This window comes from Myxocyprinus asiaticus, chromosome 36 (genome assembly GCF_019703515.2).
Source record: "Myxocyprinus asiaticus isolate MX2 ecotype Aquarium Trade chromosome 36, UBuf_Myxa_2, whole genome shotgun sequence".
NCBI lineage: Eukaryota > Metazoa > Chordata > Actinopteri > Cypriniformes > Catostomidae > Myxocyprinus > Myxocyprinus asiaticus.
In genome coordinates this window covers 31,385,056-31,403,765 of record NC_059379.1, presented here as the reverse complement: position 1 = coordinate 31,403,765, position 18,710 = coordinate 31,385,056, and the positions used below count along the sequence as shown (strand labels likewise).

The window sequence follows — 18,710 nt, the reverse complement described above, 5'->3', positions numbered from 1 at the left end:
TACGAATAAAAACTGACATTATGGCGCTTTTACATTGACTGTTACAATCATCACATACATTACAGTTATACAGAGTAATGACTGCTGACATGTCGATGCTTAAGGTAAACATTCAAAGCTTTAGGCTAAACATTTTTGAATAAATCAGCAAAAGTGTTACAATTATCCCTGCTCTCCCCTATACACCGTGTCTAATCACAGATTAGTAGAAATGTAGAAATACTACATGGATTCATGTTTGACTTCTCTTTTGGCAGAAGGCGGGCAGCTCAAAAAGGCTGTCAGCTTGGGACATGTCAGGTACACAACCTGGCGAACAAGTTATACCATATGGGACAGAGCAACGGAAAAGACGAGTCCAAAAATGCAAATGATCCAAAGGGATATGGACGTTAAGATAACAGGACATCTTGGAGATCTTGCTCAAATCTCAGCATTTATCAAGAGACAGAATGTGTTTGACTGGTACTACTCAGGCTATAATGCACAAATGAAAAAGAAAAAGAGCTATAATAAGTTAACTATTGCATATTGTATTAACAAATTAACTATATAACATTTTGCATGTCTTTGATAGGCTTTCTTTAGGCTGCTGTTGAATCGTATGTAAAGATTGTACATAAAGATGACAAAAGTACTAAAATCAATAACATACAGACTTTATAAGACTTTATGGGTCACAATTTGTGGAGTCCAATGTAAAATTATATCCTATGACAGCTTTATCTTGCTCGTCTGCATAAGTCAGTTCAGGGTCATAAATTACCTTGGCTTAAATTAATTAAGGCTTCGAGCAAACAGTAAAAAAAAAAAAAATAAAAAAAATTAAATGTAACATTCAATATAGTTCAAAATATTCAATTCAGGCCTATCTAGTTATGGGTTTACTGCATCAGCAGGCACTGAAGTGACCTGTAGATATTTGTATTCACTGTCACAAGAGCGATTGTTGTTGTATGTGTAGCTAATACAGTATTAGTGGTTTTTCATAAGAAAAAGCTAAAATCAGCTCTAAAAACACTGAATGCGAAGAAAGCACTCTTAACTTAAAAAAGAGCTGTATAATCTAATATAGTGCCAATTATTTAAAATATTTTCTAGCAGAGTGTTTATTGTGTTGTGCTTTTGTGCATTATTTACTGCTACTTTTGTATGTAATGTTGATTTGATTTTTATAGGCAACAAAATCAATGTGTGATTCAGATTCCAAATTCTTCCTGACTCTCGACGGAATTGACTCCTCGTCTTCATTTATTTTTAATCAGGACGGGGCCATTGCAGTCGTTATCAAATATTAAATATAATTATTTTTCTCTTAAAGAGATTTTAAAAAGCATAACACAATGACATAAACTACCGCATACTTTTGTACAACTGACAGATCAATTTAAAAAATGTTTTACAACCTTACCTTAAAATGACCAATAAGAACCTCATTCACAAGTTGATTGGTTCTTAAGTTAAAACCCTATTTCACTGATTTGACCCAATCACAACATCATGTTTAAAAATAGTTGGAGTTGTCATACCAAAAGAATCCATTCCTTTTCTAGAGTCAGCTCCGACACAGTCAAAGAATCACCTCTTTCAAGAAACAGTTCACTCAAAAATTAAAATTCTCTCATCATTTATCACCCTCAGGCCAAAGATGTGACTTTCTTTTACTCAACACAAACAAAGATTTTTAGAAGAATATCTCAGCTCTGTAGGTCTTCACAACGCAAGTGAATGGTGGCCAGAACTTTGGAGCTCCAAAAAGCACATAAAGGCAGCTTAAAATTAATCTATACTACTCCAGAGGCTAATGAATGTCTTCAGAAGCGATATGATAGGTGTGGGTGAGAAACAGATCAATATTTAAGTCCTTTTTCACTATAAATCTCCACATTTGACCAGCACTGACCAGTAGATGGCAATATGCACGAAGAATACGAAACAAAAAAAAAAAAAAAAAAAAATAATAATTTGGAAGTGAAAGTGGAGATTTTTAGTACAAAAGGACTTAAATATTTGTTGCTTCTAAAGACATGGATTTAACCACTGGAGTAATATGGATTGCTTTTATGCCGACTTTATGTGCTTTCTGGAGCTTCTGAAAGTTCTGGCCACCATTCACTTGCATTGTATGGACCTACAGAGCTGAGATATTCTTCTAAAAATTTTCATTTGTGTTCTGGTGAAGAAAGAAAGTCATACACATCTGGGATGGCATGAGGGTGAGTAAATGATGAGAGAATTTTCATTTTTGGGTGAACTATGCCTTTAAGAGTCGAGGAATCCACACTTTAAGAGTCTACTCCCCATATCTAAGGAACAGCCACAATTGTTCAGAATGAGAATTTATATAAATAACCTGAAATTCATTTGAAGCATTTGGCACAAATGGTCATAGAGACGCTTAACGTCTATATGAATAGGCAAGCAACTCTTCTCACAGCTTAGTCTTTTTCACACACAAAAACAATGAGACCGAGATCAAGTCTCTTCCAGCCCTACCTTCGCTAACCACACCCTGCCAGCCGTTGTTACACCTGAATTCACAGGTAAACTGACAGAGAGGTCTCTTGCGATAACGGACTTCCTCATTCAAGAACGACATGGACGTTACGCGCAGCTGCAAAGTGCTTTGAAGGGAAACTTACGACAAACGCTTGTTATTTTATAAAGTACAAAACCACACGAAGATGAATGAGAAGGACATCGAAAAAGGCGGAGGGGGTGCAAGGTCAAAAACAGATCTGGTAGGTCTGTCAGAAAGTTGAATAGCTGCTGTGTAACAGAAGGAGCGCTTCTATGAGCATGCTGCTGGTGATGAATGCACTGTAGACGTACTAGCCTGCGTAGCACAGCATCGTAAATATTGGCTATGAGCAGGTCTGCAGGGAGTTTCTAAAAACAACATACCAAGGGGTTTACGCATGAACGCAGCGGCGTAGCTAGACCCTGGCTGATAGGGCTGAAGCCCCGGATCTTTTGTTAATAGCCCTGAATGTTTTTTTGTGATAAAAAAAAGAGTAAGACTTATTGTTTATTACATCAGGGTACAAAAGCAACAAGGCAGGCTGCAATTCTGGCTTCAAATGTAAATTAATTAATTCCGATCAGTGAGCCCAACTTGCATTATTTGACAGTTGGCATGTTGACCTGCTGTTTGGGCTAAAGTTCATGGTTATGAACGCCTCCAGTGGGAGCTTTCTATTTTTTCTCACAGGGGTACAGCTTTTCTGTATCAGAGGCACTGATGTTTTATTATGCAAGCCTTATTTCTAAATATATAAACTATAAGCCTCATTTCTAATCTTCATTTGCTCACAATCCACACACCAAGTAGATTTTTATGCATGCACCAGTCAACTTGTTCGGTTATTCGGGTTTAGTCAGGAGTCAGTAGGCTACGCGGGAATAAAGAATGCTTATTGCAAACACAACTCAGAATAGCAGAACAGTGAGCTATAAGTCTAAATAGCACAATACAAAGGTATTAAAATGATAAAATCTCACATTGAAGTCAAACAAAAGTTAGCAAACTGTCACTGCCTGTATATGTGCTCTGCCCGTGCTGGTTCACATTTCCATGTCATGTGCGTGGAGTTAAACTTCTGTGTTTCAATAGCCTCTTTGTGGTGCCTTGATTTTTAAATGGTTTAAAATCAAATGACATTGAACTTGTGCTTTTTTAAAAACAATCTGGAATCATGAAACCCAACGCTTTACAGATGTTAAAGAAAAGGTTGGTGGGAAACAGGAAGTTATGGTGTGGAGACTTTAATGCACATAACTGGTTATGGGGTAGAACAAAGATAGATTGCAATGGGGAAATAGTGGAACAATTTATGGAAGGTAGATCACTAGTAGGCTATGTTTAAACAGGGGAAGGCACTAGATTTAATGTAACAGGGAATTCAACATCAAGTATAGATTTAACAATGATCTCAAATGAGATGGCAGAGTCGTGCGAATGGTACGTGATCAGTGATACTACCACTGGGAGTGATTACTTCCCAATAATTTGCAAATTAATATTAACAGTTGTACTGTAGAACAGAGTGTTATTTGCAAAGATAATGGATGTATGAAAAAGCAGACTGGGACTCCTTTAATAATTATTGTGAACTAAATATAAATAAAGTGAACGAAGTGTCTGTGGAAACATTTTGCAGATCTCTTTCTTCTGTGATATTAGAAGTAGCAGTATTAGAGTATATACCTCAAAGGAAAGCAGGTCAGAAAATGAGTAATATACAGTGGTGAACAGAGGAGTGTAATAGAGCAATTAAGGAAAGAAACATGACATTCAAACAACTTAGGAAAAACATTTGTTGGTATACAAGGAAGCTAGGGCAAATGCAAGAAGAATGATAAAGAATGCTAAAAAAACAGGGTGGAGGAATTTTTGCTCAACAATAGGAAAAGGTACACCTATGGACAAAATTTGGATTATGGTACAGAGTATGAGTGGAAAAGGTTAAAATATATTTCAAATACCAGTTTTAGTATAAAATGATATAGTTGTAGTAACAGGTATACAGTAGATAAAGCAAACATATTAGGAAAGGTGTTAGAAAGTTTTCATATTATAGAACTAAGTAGAAGAATTATTTTAGGAAATAATCTATATATTATGAAGAAGAAAAATGATAGTAGTTGTTGTTTAGGTATGGAATTTACAATTACAGAACTAAGAGTTTCATTACGAAACTGTGCCAATACTGCTCCCGGACAGGATAGACTAAGTTACATAATGTTTGAACATTTGTCAAATAAAGTATTAGCATTGATACTTAAATTATATAATAAGATCTGGAAAGAAGGAATAATCCCAAAGGCATGGAAACAGGCAGTAGTAATTCCGATTGTAAAACCAAGGAAAGATCCAGCTAAACCTGGAAGCTATCGACCAATAGCATTAACTTCAAATGTAAATTAATGGAAAGAATGATAGTACAAAGGTTATCTCCTGATCTAGAAAGGAAGGGTAAATAGAGTAAATATCAGTGTGGGTTCAGAAGTGGAAGATTGACAATGGATGCTTTAATTAAGATTAGAAGTGATACAGAAAAAACTACTGGTATGAAAGAAATCATGGCTGTGGTATATTTTGGTATTGAGAAGGCATATGATACGATATGGAGAGAAGGTTTATTAATTAAAGCCGCAAGAATAGGAATAGAATGCAGAATATACAATTGCTTGTTGTTACAGATTTTATTTGATAGAACATTTGTGGTTCAAGTGGGTTCAAGTCAGTTGTCTGTATTTAATGCAGCAAATGGTATACCACAAGGGAGTGTTATTAGTCCATTGCTTTTTAATGTTATGGTTAATGATATATTCTGCAAACTTATGTCCTGGTATAGGATGTGCATTATATGCGGATGATGGTGCCATTTGGAAGAGAGGTCGAAACATTTTGCAGGTAATCTCTTGCATGCAGGCAGCCATCAAAAAGGTGGAACAATGGACTATAGACTGGATATTTAAAATGTCAAATAGTAAATCATGTTGCATGTTTTATACTCATAAAAAAGAAATCCCAGATCATTGTGAATTATTATTATATGGTAAAGCATTAAAACGGGTGAAAATATTTAAGTATCTAGGTGTTTGGTTTGATAGCCGATATACCTAGAAGAAACATATAGATGAAATAGACAACAAATGTAGAAAGATCTTAAATGCGATGAAGGCAATAGCTGGGAAAGAGTGGGGAGCTGAAAGAACAGCATTGTTGATGATATATCAAGCTATGATTAGATCTGTGTTTGATTATGGATGTATGATATACAGTATTGGGCTGCATCAATAACATTATTAAGACGATTAGATAGAATACAGTATAGAGCTCTTAGGATATGTTTAGCAGCAGTTAAAACAACACCGATTAATGCTCTACTGGTTGAAAGAATGAAATACCGTTGAATCTGCGCAGAGTGAAATTGTCCCTGGTATATTGGACATCTATGAAGAGTTATGCTGGAAATCATATTGCTACTGATGTATTAAATAACTATTGGGAATATGTAAATAAAAAAGAAAGGGGATTTGGATGGAGCATAAGCTCCTTGACAGAAAGGTATCAGATTGCAGAGATCGAGTGTGAGTGTCACCTGTATGAGATGTACCGTTTTGGACTTGATGTAGAAATTGATTTGGAGATATTAGAGAAGATAAGGGAATGGGAGGAAATGGGTTAATTTCAATATAATGTAAAGAAGCATTTTCAGGGAAAATTTTATGCAAGTACATAAGTATATACAGATGGATCAAAAGACCCAACTATAGGAATTACAGGAGTGGGAGTGTATATTCCAGATCTTGGTATAGCAATGTCAAAAAGATTAACGTCTGAGTTATCAATATATTCTGTAGAAATGGCTGCCATTATAGAAGGTTTAACGTGGGTAGAGGAAATAAGACCTGAGAGAGTAGTGATACGTTCTGATTCAGCATCCGTTTTAACAACATTATCAACCCGGAAGTCATCCAGAGAGGATTTGATGAATGAGATATTCACGTTGTTGTATCGTATACAAAGAACAGGAGTGGCAGGAGGTTTCTGTTGGGTACCAGTGCATAAAGTGATTTCTGGTAATGAAAGTAAAATTATTAGAATAAAGTTGTTGCATTGTGAGAATAAAGTAGTATATTAGAGGGAAAAAAATCTCAATATTAGGCTAAACAGAGGGTCATTATCACAACGATAGAACGGACGCCGAGCCAGAAGCTTCATTAATGCAAGAGATGGATGTGGAGGATGTAGTTAAATCATACGTTTAGTTTAGGATTTAGCTATAAAGAAATCCTTGATCTTTAGGCTCATCAGCACAGAGTTATTAGCATCCGGACTTTGCACCTGTTATGTAGGAAATATAATTTATTTATAATTTATTGTTGGTGCCAGATGGGCTGGTTTGAGTATTTCTGTAACTGCTGATCTCCTGAGATTTTCACACACAACAGTCTCTAGAATTTACTCAGAATGGTGCCAAAAACAAAAAACATCCAGTGAGCTGCAGTTCTGCAGACGGAAATGCTATTCTGAGATGCAGGTTGGCGCTGTTTTGGCAGCACGAGGGGGACCTACACAATACCAGGCTGGTGGTTTTAATGTTGTGGCTGATCGGTGTATATATATATATATATATATATATATATATATATATATATATATATATATATATATACAGGTGCATCTCAATAAATTAGAATGTCGTGGAAAAGTTCATTTATTTCAGTAATTCAACTCAAATTGTGAAACTCGTGTATTAAATAAATTCAGTGCACACAGACTGAAGTAGTTTAAGTCTTTGGTTCTTTTAATTGTGATGATTTTGGCTCACATTTAACAAAAACCCACCAATTCACTATCTCAAAAAATTAGAATACATCATAAGACCAATAAAAAAAACATTTTTAGTGAATTGTTGGCCTTCTGGAAAGTATGTTCATTTACTGTATATGTACTCAATACTTGGTAGGGGCTCCTTTTGCTTTAATTACTGCCTCAATTTGGCGTGGCATGGAGGTGATCAGTTTGTGGCACTGCTGAGGTGGTATGGAAGCCCAGGTTTCTTTGACAGTGGCCTTCAGCTCATCTGCATTTTTTGGTCTCTTGTTTCTCATTTTCCTCTTGACAATACCCCATAGATTCTCTATGGGGTTCAGGTCTGGTGAGTTTGCTGGCCAGTCAAGCACACCAACACCATGGTCATTTAACCAACTTTTGGTGCTTTTGGCAGTGTGGGCAGGTGCCAAATCCTGCTGGAAAATGAAATCAGCATCTTTCAGCAGAAGGAAGCATGAAGTGCTCCAAAATTTCTTGGTAAACGAGTGCAGTGACTTTGGTTTTCAAAAAACACAATGGACCAACACCAGCAGATGACATTGCACCCCAAATCGTCACAGACTGTGGAAACTTAACACTGGACTTCAAGTAACTTGGGCTATGAGCTTCTCCACCCTTCCTCCAGACTCTAGGACCTTGGTTTCCAAATGAAATACAAAACTTGCTCTCATCTGAAAAGAGGACTTTGGACCACTGGGCAACAGTCCAGTTCTTCTACTCCTTAGCCCAGGTAAGATGCCTCTGACGTTGTCTGTGGTTCAGGAGTGGCTTAACAAGAAGAATACGACAACTGTAGCCAAATTCCTTGACACGTCTGTGTGTGGTGGTTCTTGATGCCTTGACCCCAGCCTCAGTCCATTCCTTGTGAAGTTCACCCAAATTCTTGAATCGATTTTGCTTGACAATCCTCATAAGGCTGCGGTTCTCTCGGTTGGTTGTGCATCTTTTTCTTCCACACTTTTTCCTTCCACTCAACTTTCTGTTAACATGCTTGGATACAGCACTCTGTGAACAGCCAGCTTCTTTGGCAATGAATGTTTGTGGCTTACCCTCCTTGTGAAGGGTGTCAATGATTGTCTTCTGGACAACTGTCAGATCAGCAGTCTTCCCCATGATTGTGTAGCCTAGTGAACCAAACTGAGAGACCATTTTGAAGGCTCAGGAAACCTTTGCAGGTGTTTTGAGTTGATTAGCTGATTGGCATGTCACCATATTCTAATTTTTTGAGATAGTGAATTAGTGGGATTTTGTTAAATGTGAGCCAAAATCATCACAATTAAAAGAACCAAAGACTTAAACTACTTCAGTCTGTGTGCATTGAATTTATTTAATACACGAGTTTCACAATTTGAGTTGAATTACTGAAATAAATGAACTTATATATATATATATATATATATATATATATATATATATATATATATATATATATATATATATATATATATATATATGTATGTGTGTGTGTGTGTGTGTGTGTATATACACACACATGTATAATCTAAATTATCATTATTTAAATCTAGGGTTAAAATTGCAGTACAACCCTTTTTGTTCTTTTACAATTTACAGCCACTGTTTAGGTGGAAGTGAACACAAAGCTTACAAGTTTTATACAATCTAAATAAGTGATGAGGTGAAGGGTAAACAGGTTTGACTTGTTTTTCTGATAGAGTGGCTTCAAGTGACTCAGGACCTATTATTATAAAATGAAAGGTGGAGTTTGGATTAGGTGAGCTGTTTATTCACCTAAGCTTTGTGATGATGAGATTACTGTATATTTAGATGCTCATTCTGAAATTTCTTTTGCAATTACATTGTATAAGATTTGAGTATTACAAGCTTAAGCGTCCAAATGAAAGGCTACTCGCAACCGAATTTACCATAATGCATCTTAAGCATTTCCAAGTAAAACAGGATATGTAATGAGAAAATGTGGGGCAGTACTTCATTTCATTTACTGGGAATTGAGTGCATCAGTAAAAGTGTGTGTTACATAACAGAATGTAGCCAGGTGATTGGAGGGGAGGGGTTAAAAAGTAAGAGGGCTTGGTGATGTCAGCCAAAAAGGAACACTGTTTCAGAGGCAAAGCAAGTTATTTTATTTTTATAAAATATTCTGAGGGAAACCATTTGTTTTATTTGGAATAATAAGACCAAGAATCTGCATTGAGAAAGTAAATAGGGACTTGGAAAAAGTGAGCCTTTGTTTTGAGCTGAAACTGATACAGGTATCTGTTTGATGTGATCATTGAATTTATTGGATCATTGAGTTACTAATGTATTTTATAAAGCTATCCTTAAACAAACAAACAAACAAAAAAATCCCACAAACACTTGCTTAAGTATCAATATTGTCATTAAATGTTATTTTTATTTTTTTATTTTCAAAGTACATGTTTTCCAGTGCATTGAAATTATGTTTTTCTATTTAGAGCTGGATTTCAGATTTCTTTAAAAAGAGAGTGTGCACAACATTTGTGGAGGACTCTTTCAGGTGAGGTTGTCTTCATTTTTAAGTTGCATTCATTCCTGCTATGGGGCAACCACTGTACACATCAGTGTGAAGAGGGTCTGTCCAGCCAAACACATTCTCATAAAGAAACGTCACTATAGCGACTTTTTGGCTGCACCACCAAAATGTCACCCTTGGTCCATATTTTAGACGTAACTGTGGAGCCGCATTCACTAGTTTTTGAGAATTTTTGTCACATTTTGCAAAAAAAATTATTGTGACTACTTTATCTGCCAGTTACGTGTTTTATATTGTTGAGAAGTGGTTAGGTTGAGGGGTAGGCATGGGGTTAAGTGCCCAAAAATATCTATATTAGTAACAATACTAATATATTTATGATGTAAGACTAAGTGTACTGTAATAAAACATATTGCGATTAAATGCACACAATAATATTTGAAGATTGCTGAGCTTTTGATGGAATCTTCCGAACTGAGGTGAGAATATTATAACTGTGATGGTTCCTTTGGTGCAGGGAAAAGTGGCTATAGTGATGTTAACTTCTGAGACTGCCCTGTGTCCAACATTATACACATCAGAACATCTCAGCTGAATGTCACCTTCTATACATTGTAGCAATGGACGTCTGTGTCAGTGTGGGGATGCACGGGACACCCACCACTCAGTGGCACTGGGCGATTGCTTCAGCACGGCCATTGTTAGTCACTGGGACAGCGCACAGCACTCCTCCGAGCAGCCAACGGACGCCTTTGGAGAGCTGGTGTTTGCCGGAGCCAGCAAGAGACACAGCTATGTGAGTTCCAATTAAATTGGATAAAGATCTGTACAAATGGATGTAATTTTTGCTATAATGAGCCTTTATGAATCAAGGGCTGTTTATATAAACCTTCCTGGAATGTTGATCTTTTATGTCATAGTGAACTGGACCACATGGACTATGGAGCTAAATTATGGTCAGCTTTTTTGCTGTTATATAATATGTTGTATGCATGAAATCTAATAAAGGTACCTATTTATACAGGTACAGTTGGGCCCAAAAGCATGAGACCACCATTGACAATGCTTCTATTTTTCATTATTCTACATTAATAATGTTTTTTTCATTACAAATTATATTGTGATCATAACAATTTAACTGAATAATCAACAGAATTTGCATTATTGACAACATGCACTTGTTGGCATGGACTCCACAAGTTTGTGCAAAACCTGACATTCCAAATACTGTAGCATTGTGTGTGCTTTAATAGAAGCACCTTTTGAACACAAGAGTACCAAATGTCATGGTGAATGTTACAAATGTATCATATTTGATTAGTGACCTTGAAATAGTGCAGAATATAAAAAATTTGTCATTTACATGTGTGGCGAGCAGGGTGGGGTCGAGCAGCGTCTGGGCAGAGTGAGGCTAGAAGGTTAAGTGGTGAATGAGTTCCACCTGTGTGCCACACCGGTCTCGCGTTCCAGTGAGGGATGGTGGGAGTATTTAAGGAGAGGAGACAGCGGCAGACAGAGAGAGAGAGAGATGCATGAAGATGTGTTTGTGTGTTCGACGTGTCTGCAGGGAAGCAGCATGTGGAGTTGTTTTATGCTATGTTTAAGTGTAAAATAATTGTCTACGTGTTGTCAAGCCGGTCCCAGCTTCCTCCTTGCTCAATCTTGTCAACTTGTTAAATTAGATTTTGAATTCCAGATTTTCACTTAGGTCTCAGGCTTTAGGAACAAACTGTCTGAGTCTGAGACCTCATTGAAAGGCGTTACATAGCTTAAAACTTGTCACAATGTCACAAATTGAGATTCTAGTCTGTTGTTGTAATTTACAGATACTGTGTCTCATTCACAAATAACTGCATATGAGTTGTGTCCTTATGTGCAAAGAAAAAGTTAAATTTTCAGCCAGATTTTCAGCCAGTGCGAATGCATATAAATTACTTCTTACCCTTGTTCTAATGTTGATGAAGAAGTAAATGAAAAAATTTGGTTTGTATCGCGAGACAGTAGTTCCAGCTTCGGCTACTGGGAGTGGGGCAGTTTGAACATTCGGAAAACATACCTAGTGCTGTCGATGTTAACGCAAAATTCGTTTAACGCCACTAAATTTTTAACGGCATTAATGCATAATATGACCCTTTTAATAACCCGTAGTTCATGAGAAGCGAGTCAGTTGGTGGGAGACATTATGCTGATACCTGCACCAAGCATTTGATCAATGTAGCACAGCAGTAGAACGTGCCCACGAAGCACAGATAGAGCTCTGAACTTTGTAACATGATTGCAGTGGCAAGACAGCTGCCATTTATACACCTGCCTTGCACTGCGTGGCGCGGTACGAATGTTGCGAGGCGCGGTGCGAGCGCGAACTGAATGTGTGAGCGTGAGGCGATCTTCTGTGTTCCGCGACTGCTACTGGGTCCTTGAACCGTGCAAGTAAAGGCAGCCGGTGGAGTTTCTGGTGCCCCCCTAGAGAGTTGGTGCCATACGCAGACTGCGTTATATGCGTATAGGGAGCAGCGGTACTGAATACCGGCTAACGGAAACCCTGCTCCAACAACTTTGGGGGCGTGTTGACACGGGTTTCGCCCAGGGCGCCATACAAGCTAGAACTGCCACTGTTTAGAACTGACCCCCGAGATCAGTTCCTGCCGATCAATTCCTGCCATACAATCCATTTGCAAGCGCTGTCTGTGCTGGTTTATTTACTAAAGAAATTATGCAGATCAGGAAACGGCTAAAAAAAATCTGTGCTGAACGCCATGCAAGTTGTGTTCTTTAGGCATATTTCTATGACAGTTACACACGCCTTATATACCCATGAAAAATGTGGTTCTTGTCAGGATTTGGATGTAGGCTCCGTTAAATGAGAGAGAATGTAAGTATTATTAATCATATTGATCAAGTGACACACAAATCATGGTTAGTATTAACAGTGATTGTATCAGCCTTTCAGGTCAGGCTGTGGATTTTTGCTGGCACTTCCCTTCGATTTTGCTTTAAAAATTAAATTCATTTTTTGAAACACACACACACACACACACACACACACACACACACACACACAAAGACAAAAATATTTCTAAATTCAAATTACACTTCAAACAATATGAAAATATAATCAAAATAATGAAGTCCTATATAAAAAATCCTATATAAGTAGAGTGGTTGTGGCATAGTAGGCTAAAGCACATAACTGGTAGTCAGAAGGTTGCCATTTTGATCCCCACAGCCACCACCATTGTGTCCTTGAGCAAGGCACTTAACTCCAGGTTGCTCCAGGGGGATTGTCCCTGTAATAAGTGCACTGTAAGTCGCTTTGGATAAAAGCATCTGCTAAATGCATAAATATAAAAATCCTATATAACCACCTTTACCTATAGTTTAGACTTTGCGCTGAAAACAGATCTGCTTTTAAAACGTTTTATCGCAGTGTCCTATTTCTCAGGAAAATAGCAAATTGCATTTGCGCAATAACATTTCATACAATACACCCACAGTTTGTGCGCATACACCCACAGATAGTGCAAATACTCCCACCCGTCCACTTACGCTTTGCGCTGGCTCGAAAATTGTGCTTAGAATTAGCACTCTCATAAAAATTAGATAAGATGTAGCACTGCACTTAGCGCGGTCACGAAAATAGAGCCCTTCATGTTTTTAGGGCCTCGGAGACTATTTCTTTGCTTACAGTATATGTGGCTTCGGTTGGTTCTAAATTTGACTCTAATTTAGAATAAATGTAACTTAAATTGAACTTTTTAATGAATCATGAATTCTGCGTAAAAATGTTCACACATAAGTATACACAGAAACGTATGCATGGTTAGTAAATGAGACCCACTCTTCTTTGAGATAGCTACCATTCCTGTTTTGATTTTGAGTCTGTCTTAAACTTTTTCCGCAGTTTTTGCGTCTCTCCAGTAGCACACATCCTTCCAGGGTCTTTGAAATCATGAAAGTACACTGGAAACTAAAACAGCCCAATCTGGTGGTATCAGTGGTTGGTGGTGAGGGGAAGACAAAGATCAGAGGCTGGGTGCGAGACATGCTAAGGAAGGGACTGGTTAAAGCTGCACAGAGTACAGGTGCCCTCTCTTTCTCACCACACATTATATTATTCATTTTTTCATTGTTTATTTCTGCTGTCTCCTGTGCGGTCATAGGTATAAAAGTGGTCATATCTGGGTAGAAGTTTTAGATTTATTATTAGTTTTTTTTTTTTAGAGCCAGTCTCCCGAATAAGCTAGTTTAACAATATGCTGTTTGTTTTGCTCTTTTGTTTGTGAAAATTTGCAGATTTCATGTGTATATATATATGTCACCTGAATGCACTGAATAGACTGAAATGAGAAGTGTGTTATCACAGTAACTTTTGCTATTGTGCCCCTGGTAATGTCAACTGACAGAATCCAAGCAGTTATATGAACCATTCATTAATTTCTATTCTAATTACAAACCATTAAAGGCCCAATTTCCCAGACACATTAATTATTTAGGATTTAGGATTTTAATGTATCCATCCATCCATTCATCCACCCATGTGATGTATGTATACTGTACACAGGAGCATGGATCATAACTGGAGGACTGAAGGAAGGCATTGGCAGGTGTGTAGGAGAGGCTGTGAGGGATCACGTCACTGCAACATCTTTTGTCTCCCTCAATAAAGTAGTCCTTATAGGCATCGCTCCATGGGGTCTCGTACAGAATCGCCAACAGCTCATCAAACCTGAGGTAACACTGCAATATGTTGGCTACTGTCATGTGGAATTCATAGCCATTCAATGCCATTAAACTAGGATTTGCGCTTTTTCACTGATTCTGTTAGGGAAGTTTCCCAGCAAAATATTATGTCTCAAACACATCTCGTGACACTTGTTATCTGGATAATAACTACAAGGCCTTCCTCCTGGTGGATGATGGGACCATGGGCCGTAGAGGTGGTGAGGTCAACTTTAGAGTGCGTCTGGAGGACTACATTTCACGTCAACGGCCAGGTACAGTGAGGGTTAGAGTGAGTTGTAAGAACAGTTTTAAAATGTAGCATTACTGAAAACCATGCTCAGCCCCAGTTTCGTTCTAATTGCCATTCTGTAGCCAAATTATTACAGTTATATGGTCTGAGAATGTTTTGATTATTTGGCCACCTAATGGTCATTTGGAGCTATTGCAAGAAAAGAAGGAGTTTGTTGTATAAATGACAAAAATGAAGGTCATCTGTCAGAAGATGACAGATATTGAGAAATGCAACACAACTATGAGACAATTTGATAAAGTCGGACAGTGATTTAGTTAGTAAGAGGTCAAAGATTCAGAGAATATGTTTAATCTTGAAGACATCCTTTTTAATCTTTAATAATCAAACAATAACACTAATAATATTAAGGTATCCTTCAAAGTACTGTAACTTCAGTTGTGTGAAATAATTTGTGTGTAACACAACTAGGCAAAAATCAGTTGCATTGGAATTTCATTAGTCCAATGAAAGTTTTGCGACAAAATATGAACAATTGCACCATTAATTTTGACTGATTATTTCTATTTATTTCCTGATATATAGAATACGTTTTTAACTGATTAGATTTCTCTAAACTAAATTCAATACTGCCAAAATTTATATTAAAACAGAATTAAATTTTGCCATATTGCACCACAAATTTGTGAATTAAATGCACATTTCTATAGGTTGATTTTCATAGACTTTTAATATGATTACTTTTTTAATATAAGTGATTTGAGGTCAGCCGATAGTGGATTTTGCAGATACCAATAACTAATGTGTTGGAAAAGGCAGATAACAAGTTAATCAGCCGATAGTTTTAAAATTGATTTATTAAATGTAAAAAAAAAAAAAATCTTAGTCTTTCCTTACTGTGGCGGGCACAGACAAAGAGGCTACAAGAGTCCAAAATGAATAAAAGTCCAGGTGCAGTTTGTTGTGCAACCAAAATCCCAATAATAACCAGAAGGAAAAAAAATTATTGATGAATATTAGCAAGCTCAAAATACACTAGGGACTCTTATTTTGAAATGTCTTTGCTTTCTGCTCATACAAACACACATGGGAAACAAAACATGCACTCTTACAATCATCTGCAATGTATTACAATAGAAACACTATAAAATAAACATTGTCATGTGGGTTACTAATAAAAAAATAATAAGAAAAAAGGCAACTATCTGTGTTGATTCTTGTCGATAACCGACGGTTCCAAAAAGCAAATCGGCTCTAATTAATAATCAGTAAAATCTCTATATTTGTCAACCTCTATTATTCATTACTACCAACTTTGTTGTGTGCCTATAAAGTATATTGAATTGTAAATTGTTGATTAAATTTATAATGCATTCAAAGGGGCAATTATTAATCTCACCTAATGTTTATGGACATATCCTGTATGTTGTGTGTATGATAACGTGTTTATGGATAATCCCTTCTGAAAAATAAAATGATAACACTTTCTTTGAATTTCATTCCATTTTAGTTCTACATTCTTAAATTCACAATCGAATTGCAATTCTGCATTCTGTTTGCTACCTCAATTCAAAATCAGACACTGAACTGGAATTTTAAAGGCATTTCAATCAATTTCTGAACGGCACACAATCCTGTTGTGTAATTGTTTAAAAAAAATGCTATGAGGACTGAATGATATGCGGATTGATTACCGTTAACTTGTATTTTTATGTGCAGGCAGTGCAACCATTGACATTCCTGTTCTTTGTATGCTGATATCTGGAGAAGCTGCCATGCTAGAGGTGAGCAGGATATAGTTTTACAAAACACACGTTTCCCTCTCCTACATGTTAATCTTTTGCTTTCCATGTTTCTTCATCTCAGGCATTAGATGTCTCTCTTAAGACTTCTATGCCCTGGTTGGTCTTGGCTGGTTCGGGGGGGCTTGCCAATTTTGTGACCGACATTGTGGAGAACGTGCAGTCTGCTTCGATGCCTCCGGCTGGAGGTGCCGAGAAAGAAGAAGGGACTGCTAAAATTGAGCTCAAAGAGCGACTAGCAGAAAGAGTAAAGAAACATTTTCCTGCAGTGAATGAGACAGACAAACTTGTTGAAAAGGTAAATGTCACAGTGAGGATTCTCTTTCACTTGATCATATCAATCAACTACGGCATCAAAGACCAAAAGGGGGTAAAACAGTTGCAAAACTTATCACAGAGTTTTTTTTTTAATCAACAATGTTGACAAGAACTTATCACTTAATGCACTTAATTTATTTCTTCTTTGATCTTTAAAACAAATCATTGTTCTTTAAACCTTATAGGTTTTAAGCATCTACCAGAACAAAGACCTCATCTTCATTTATCACGCAGAGCAAGAGGGGGCGGATGATTTCGACACTGTGTTGCTTAAAACTCTTGTTCAAGGTAAACTCACTCATCCACGGTATGCAGTTAATGATTGAGATGCACATGCACAGTGTGCTGTGATTTGATGTCACAATACATTAGTTATTGCTAATAACTGCTATCCCCAAATAATTTGAAAATCCTCCAGTGGATTTTGGTATTTATACATTCTCTTTTGATGTATGTCATTTCTGCTGTGTGTTAGCGAGTAAACACCGTGTTGCGGTGAGTACTAATCCTTACGCTGATGAGTTGAGGCTGGCTGTAACTTGGAACAGAGTGGACATTGCCAAGAGCGAACTCTTTAATGGAAACATCCAATGGAAGGTAGAGCATTGTGACATTTTTTAAATTTACTTTGACACTAGGATAATAACTTTATAATGTCTTTCATTAATATCATTAACAAATATTTATATATAGTGTGGAATAGTTCACCCAAAAAGGAAAATTCTCTAATATATAACTCACCCTCATGCCGTTCCAAACCCATATGACTTTCTTTATTATGCCGAACACAAAAGGAGAATTTTTAATGGGTAGTAAATGGTCATGAAAATCATATACTATATATATATATATATATATATATATATATATATATATATATATATATATATATACATACATACAGTAAACTATAATATTATAAGTTGAATGAATGTAATAATAACATTTTATGGTAAGACTCCTTTAGTCATAGTATAAAGTTTTTCAGTGAGCACGTTTACATGCACATTCTTACACAATAATGCTTAATAAGCTGACAACGAATATATTCATGTGAATGCATTAAACAGCATTCCTTTATCGGTGTAATGTCATAATCGGCGTAAGAATAAACCGGTCAACACAGGTAGATTGTTGCCCATTATACCGATTTCACATTGCATGTAAACACCATAACTGGCGTTCTTACCAGCCTATCCAATTGCGCATGCCTTCACTGTATGACGTCAATAGCGGAGAATAACACGATTATTTCAAATGTCATGTAAAAATAAAATTTCGAGTTTTTTTGGAGTAGTCAGCATATTGGTGTTCATGTAAACAGGCTTAGTCTTTAATAACTATAATTAATGAAAATTATTACAGTAAGGTGTAACATGAATAGAACTGTGGTGATAATCTGGTACTTTAACCTGGCACTTGCAGTATGAGGACCTGGAAGATACCCTTACTGATGCACTGGAGAACAATAAACCCCAGTTTATTCGTCTCTTCATTAATAACGGTCTGAACATTTTGGACTACCTGACTTACGGCCGACTGGAAAAACTTTACAAATCCATCTCTGAAAACTGTCTGGCCCACTCACTGCTTAAGAATTTACTAGGTGTCCGCTTGAATGAGTCCAGCACTGATCAACAAACCGATGTCAGTCTCTTTGAGGTGAGGATTAAAGATGAGATTTTACAAAGTATTTGTTTTTCTTATGACCAACATTTAATTTGCTCTCCCAAACCTTGTGAAAAAGAGAAAATGAATTATTCTGCTCAGCTTCCTTCCCTAGTCTTGTCTTAAAGCAAA

The 18,710-nt window shown here is 36.8% G+C and overlaps 1 protein-coding gene across 3 annotated transcripts in view; it reads left to right on the top strand.

The window, feature by feature from the left end:
• The first annotated feature begins 1,768 nt into the window (after positions 1-1,768).
• LOC127427374 (transient receptor potential cation channel subfamily M member 4-like) overlaps positions 1,769-18,710 on the top strand; it is a 51,717-nt gene continuing 34,775 nt past the window's right edge. For 2 of the 3 annotated variants that reach the window (XM_051674951.1, XM_051674953.1), the window contains exons 1-11: positions 1,769-2,741; positions 9,781-9,842; positions 10,437-10,614; positions 13,720-13,900; positions 14,380-14,549; positions 14,644-14,812; positions 16,510-16,574; positions 16,657-16,890; positions 17,096-17,198; positions 17,386-17,507; positions 18,336-18,572. In XM_051674951.1, coding sequence (XP_051530911.1) covers positions 2,685-2,741; positions 9,781-9,842; positions 10,437-10,614; positions 13,720-13,900; positions 14,380-14,549; positions 14,644-14,812; positions 16,510-16,574; positions 16,657-16,890; positions 17,096-17,198; positions 17,386-17,507; positions 18,336-18,572 — 1,578 coding nt within the window. In that variant the 5' untranslated portion in view covers positions 1,769-2,684. The remainder of the gene's footprint in view (positions 2,742-9,780; positions 9,843-10,436; positions 10,615-13,719; positions 13,901-14,379; positions 14,550-14,643; positions 14,813-16,509; positions 16,575-16,656; positions 16,891-17,095; positions 17,199-17,385; positions 17,508-18,335; positions 18,573-18,710) is intronic. The other variant, XM_051674952.1, reaches the window with a different exon arrangement.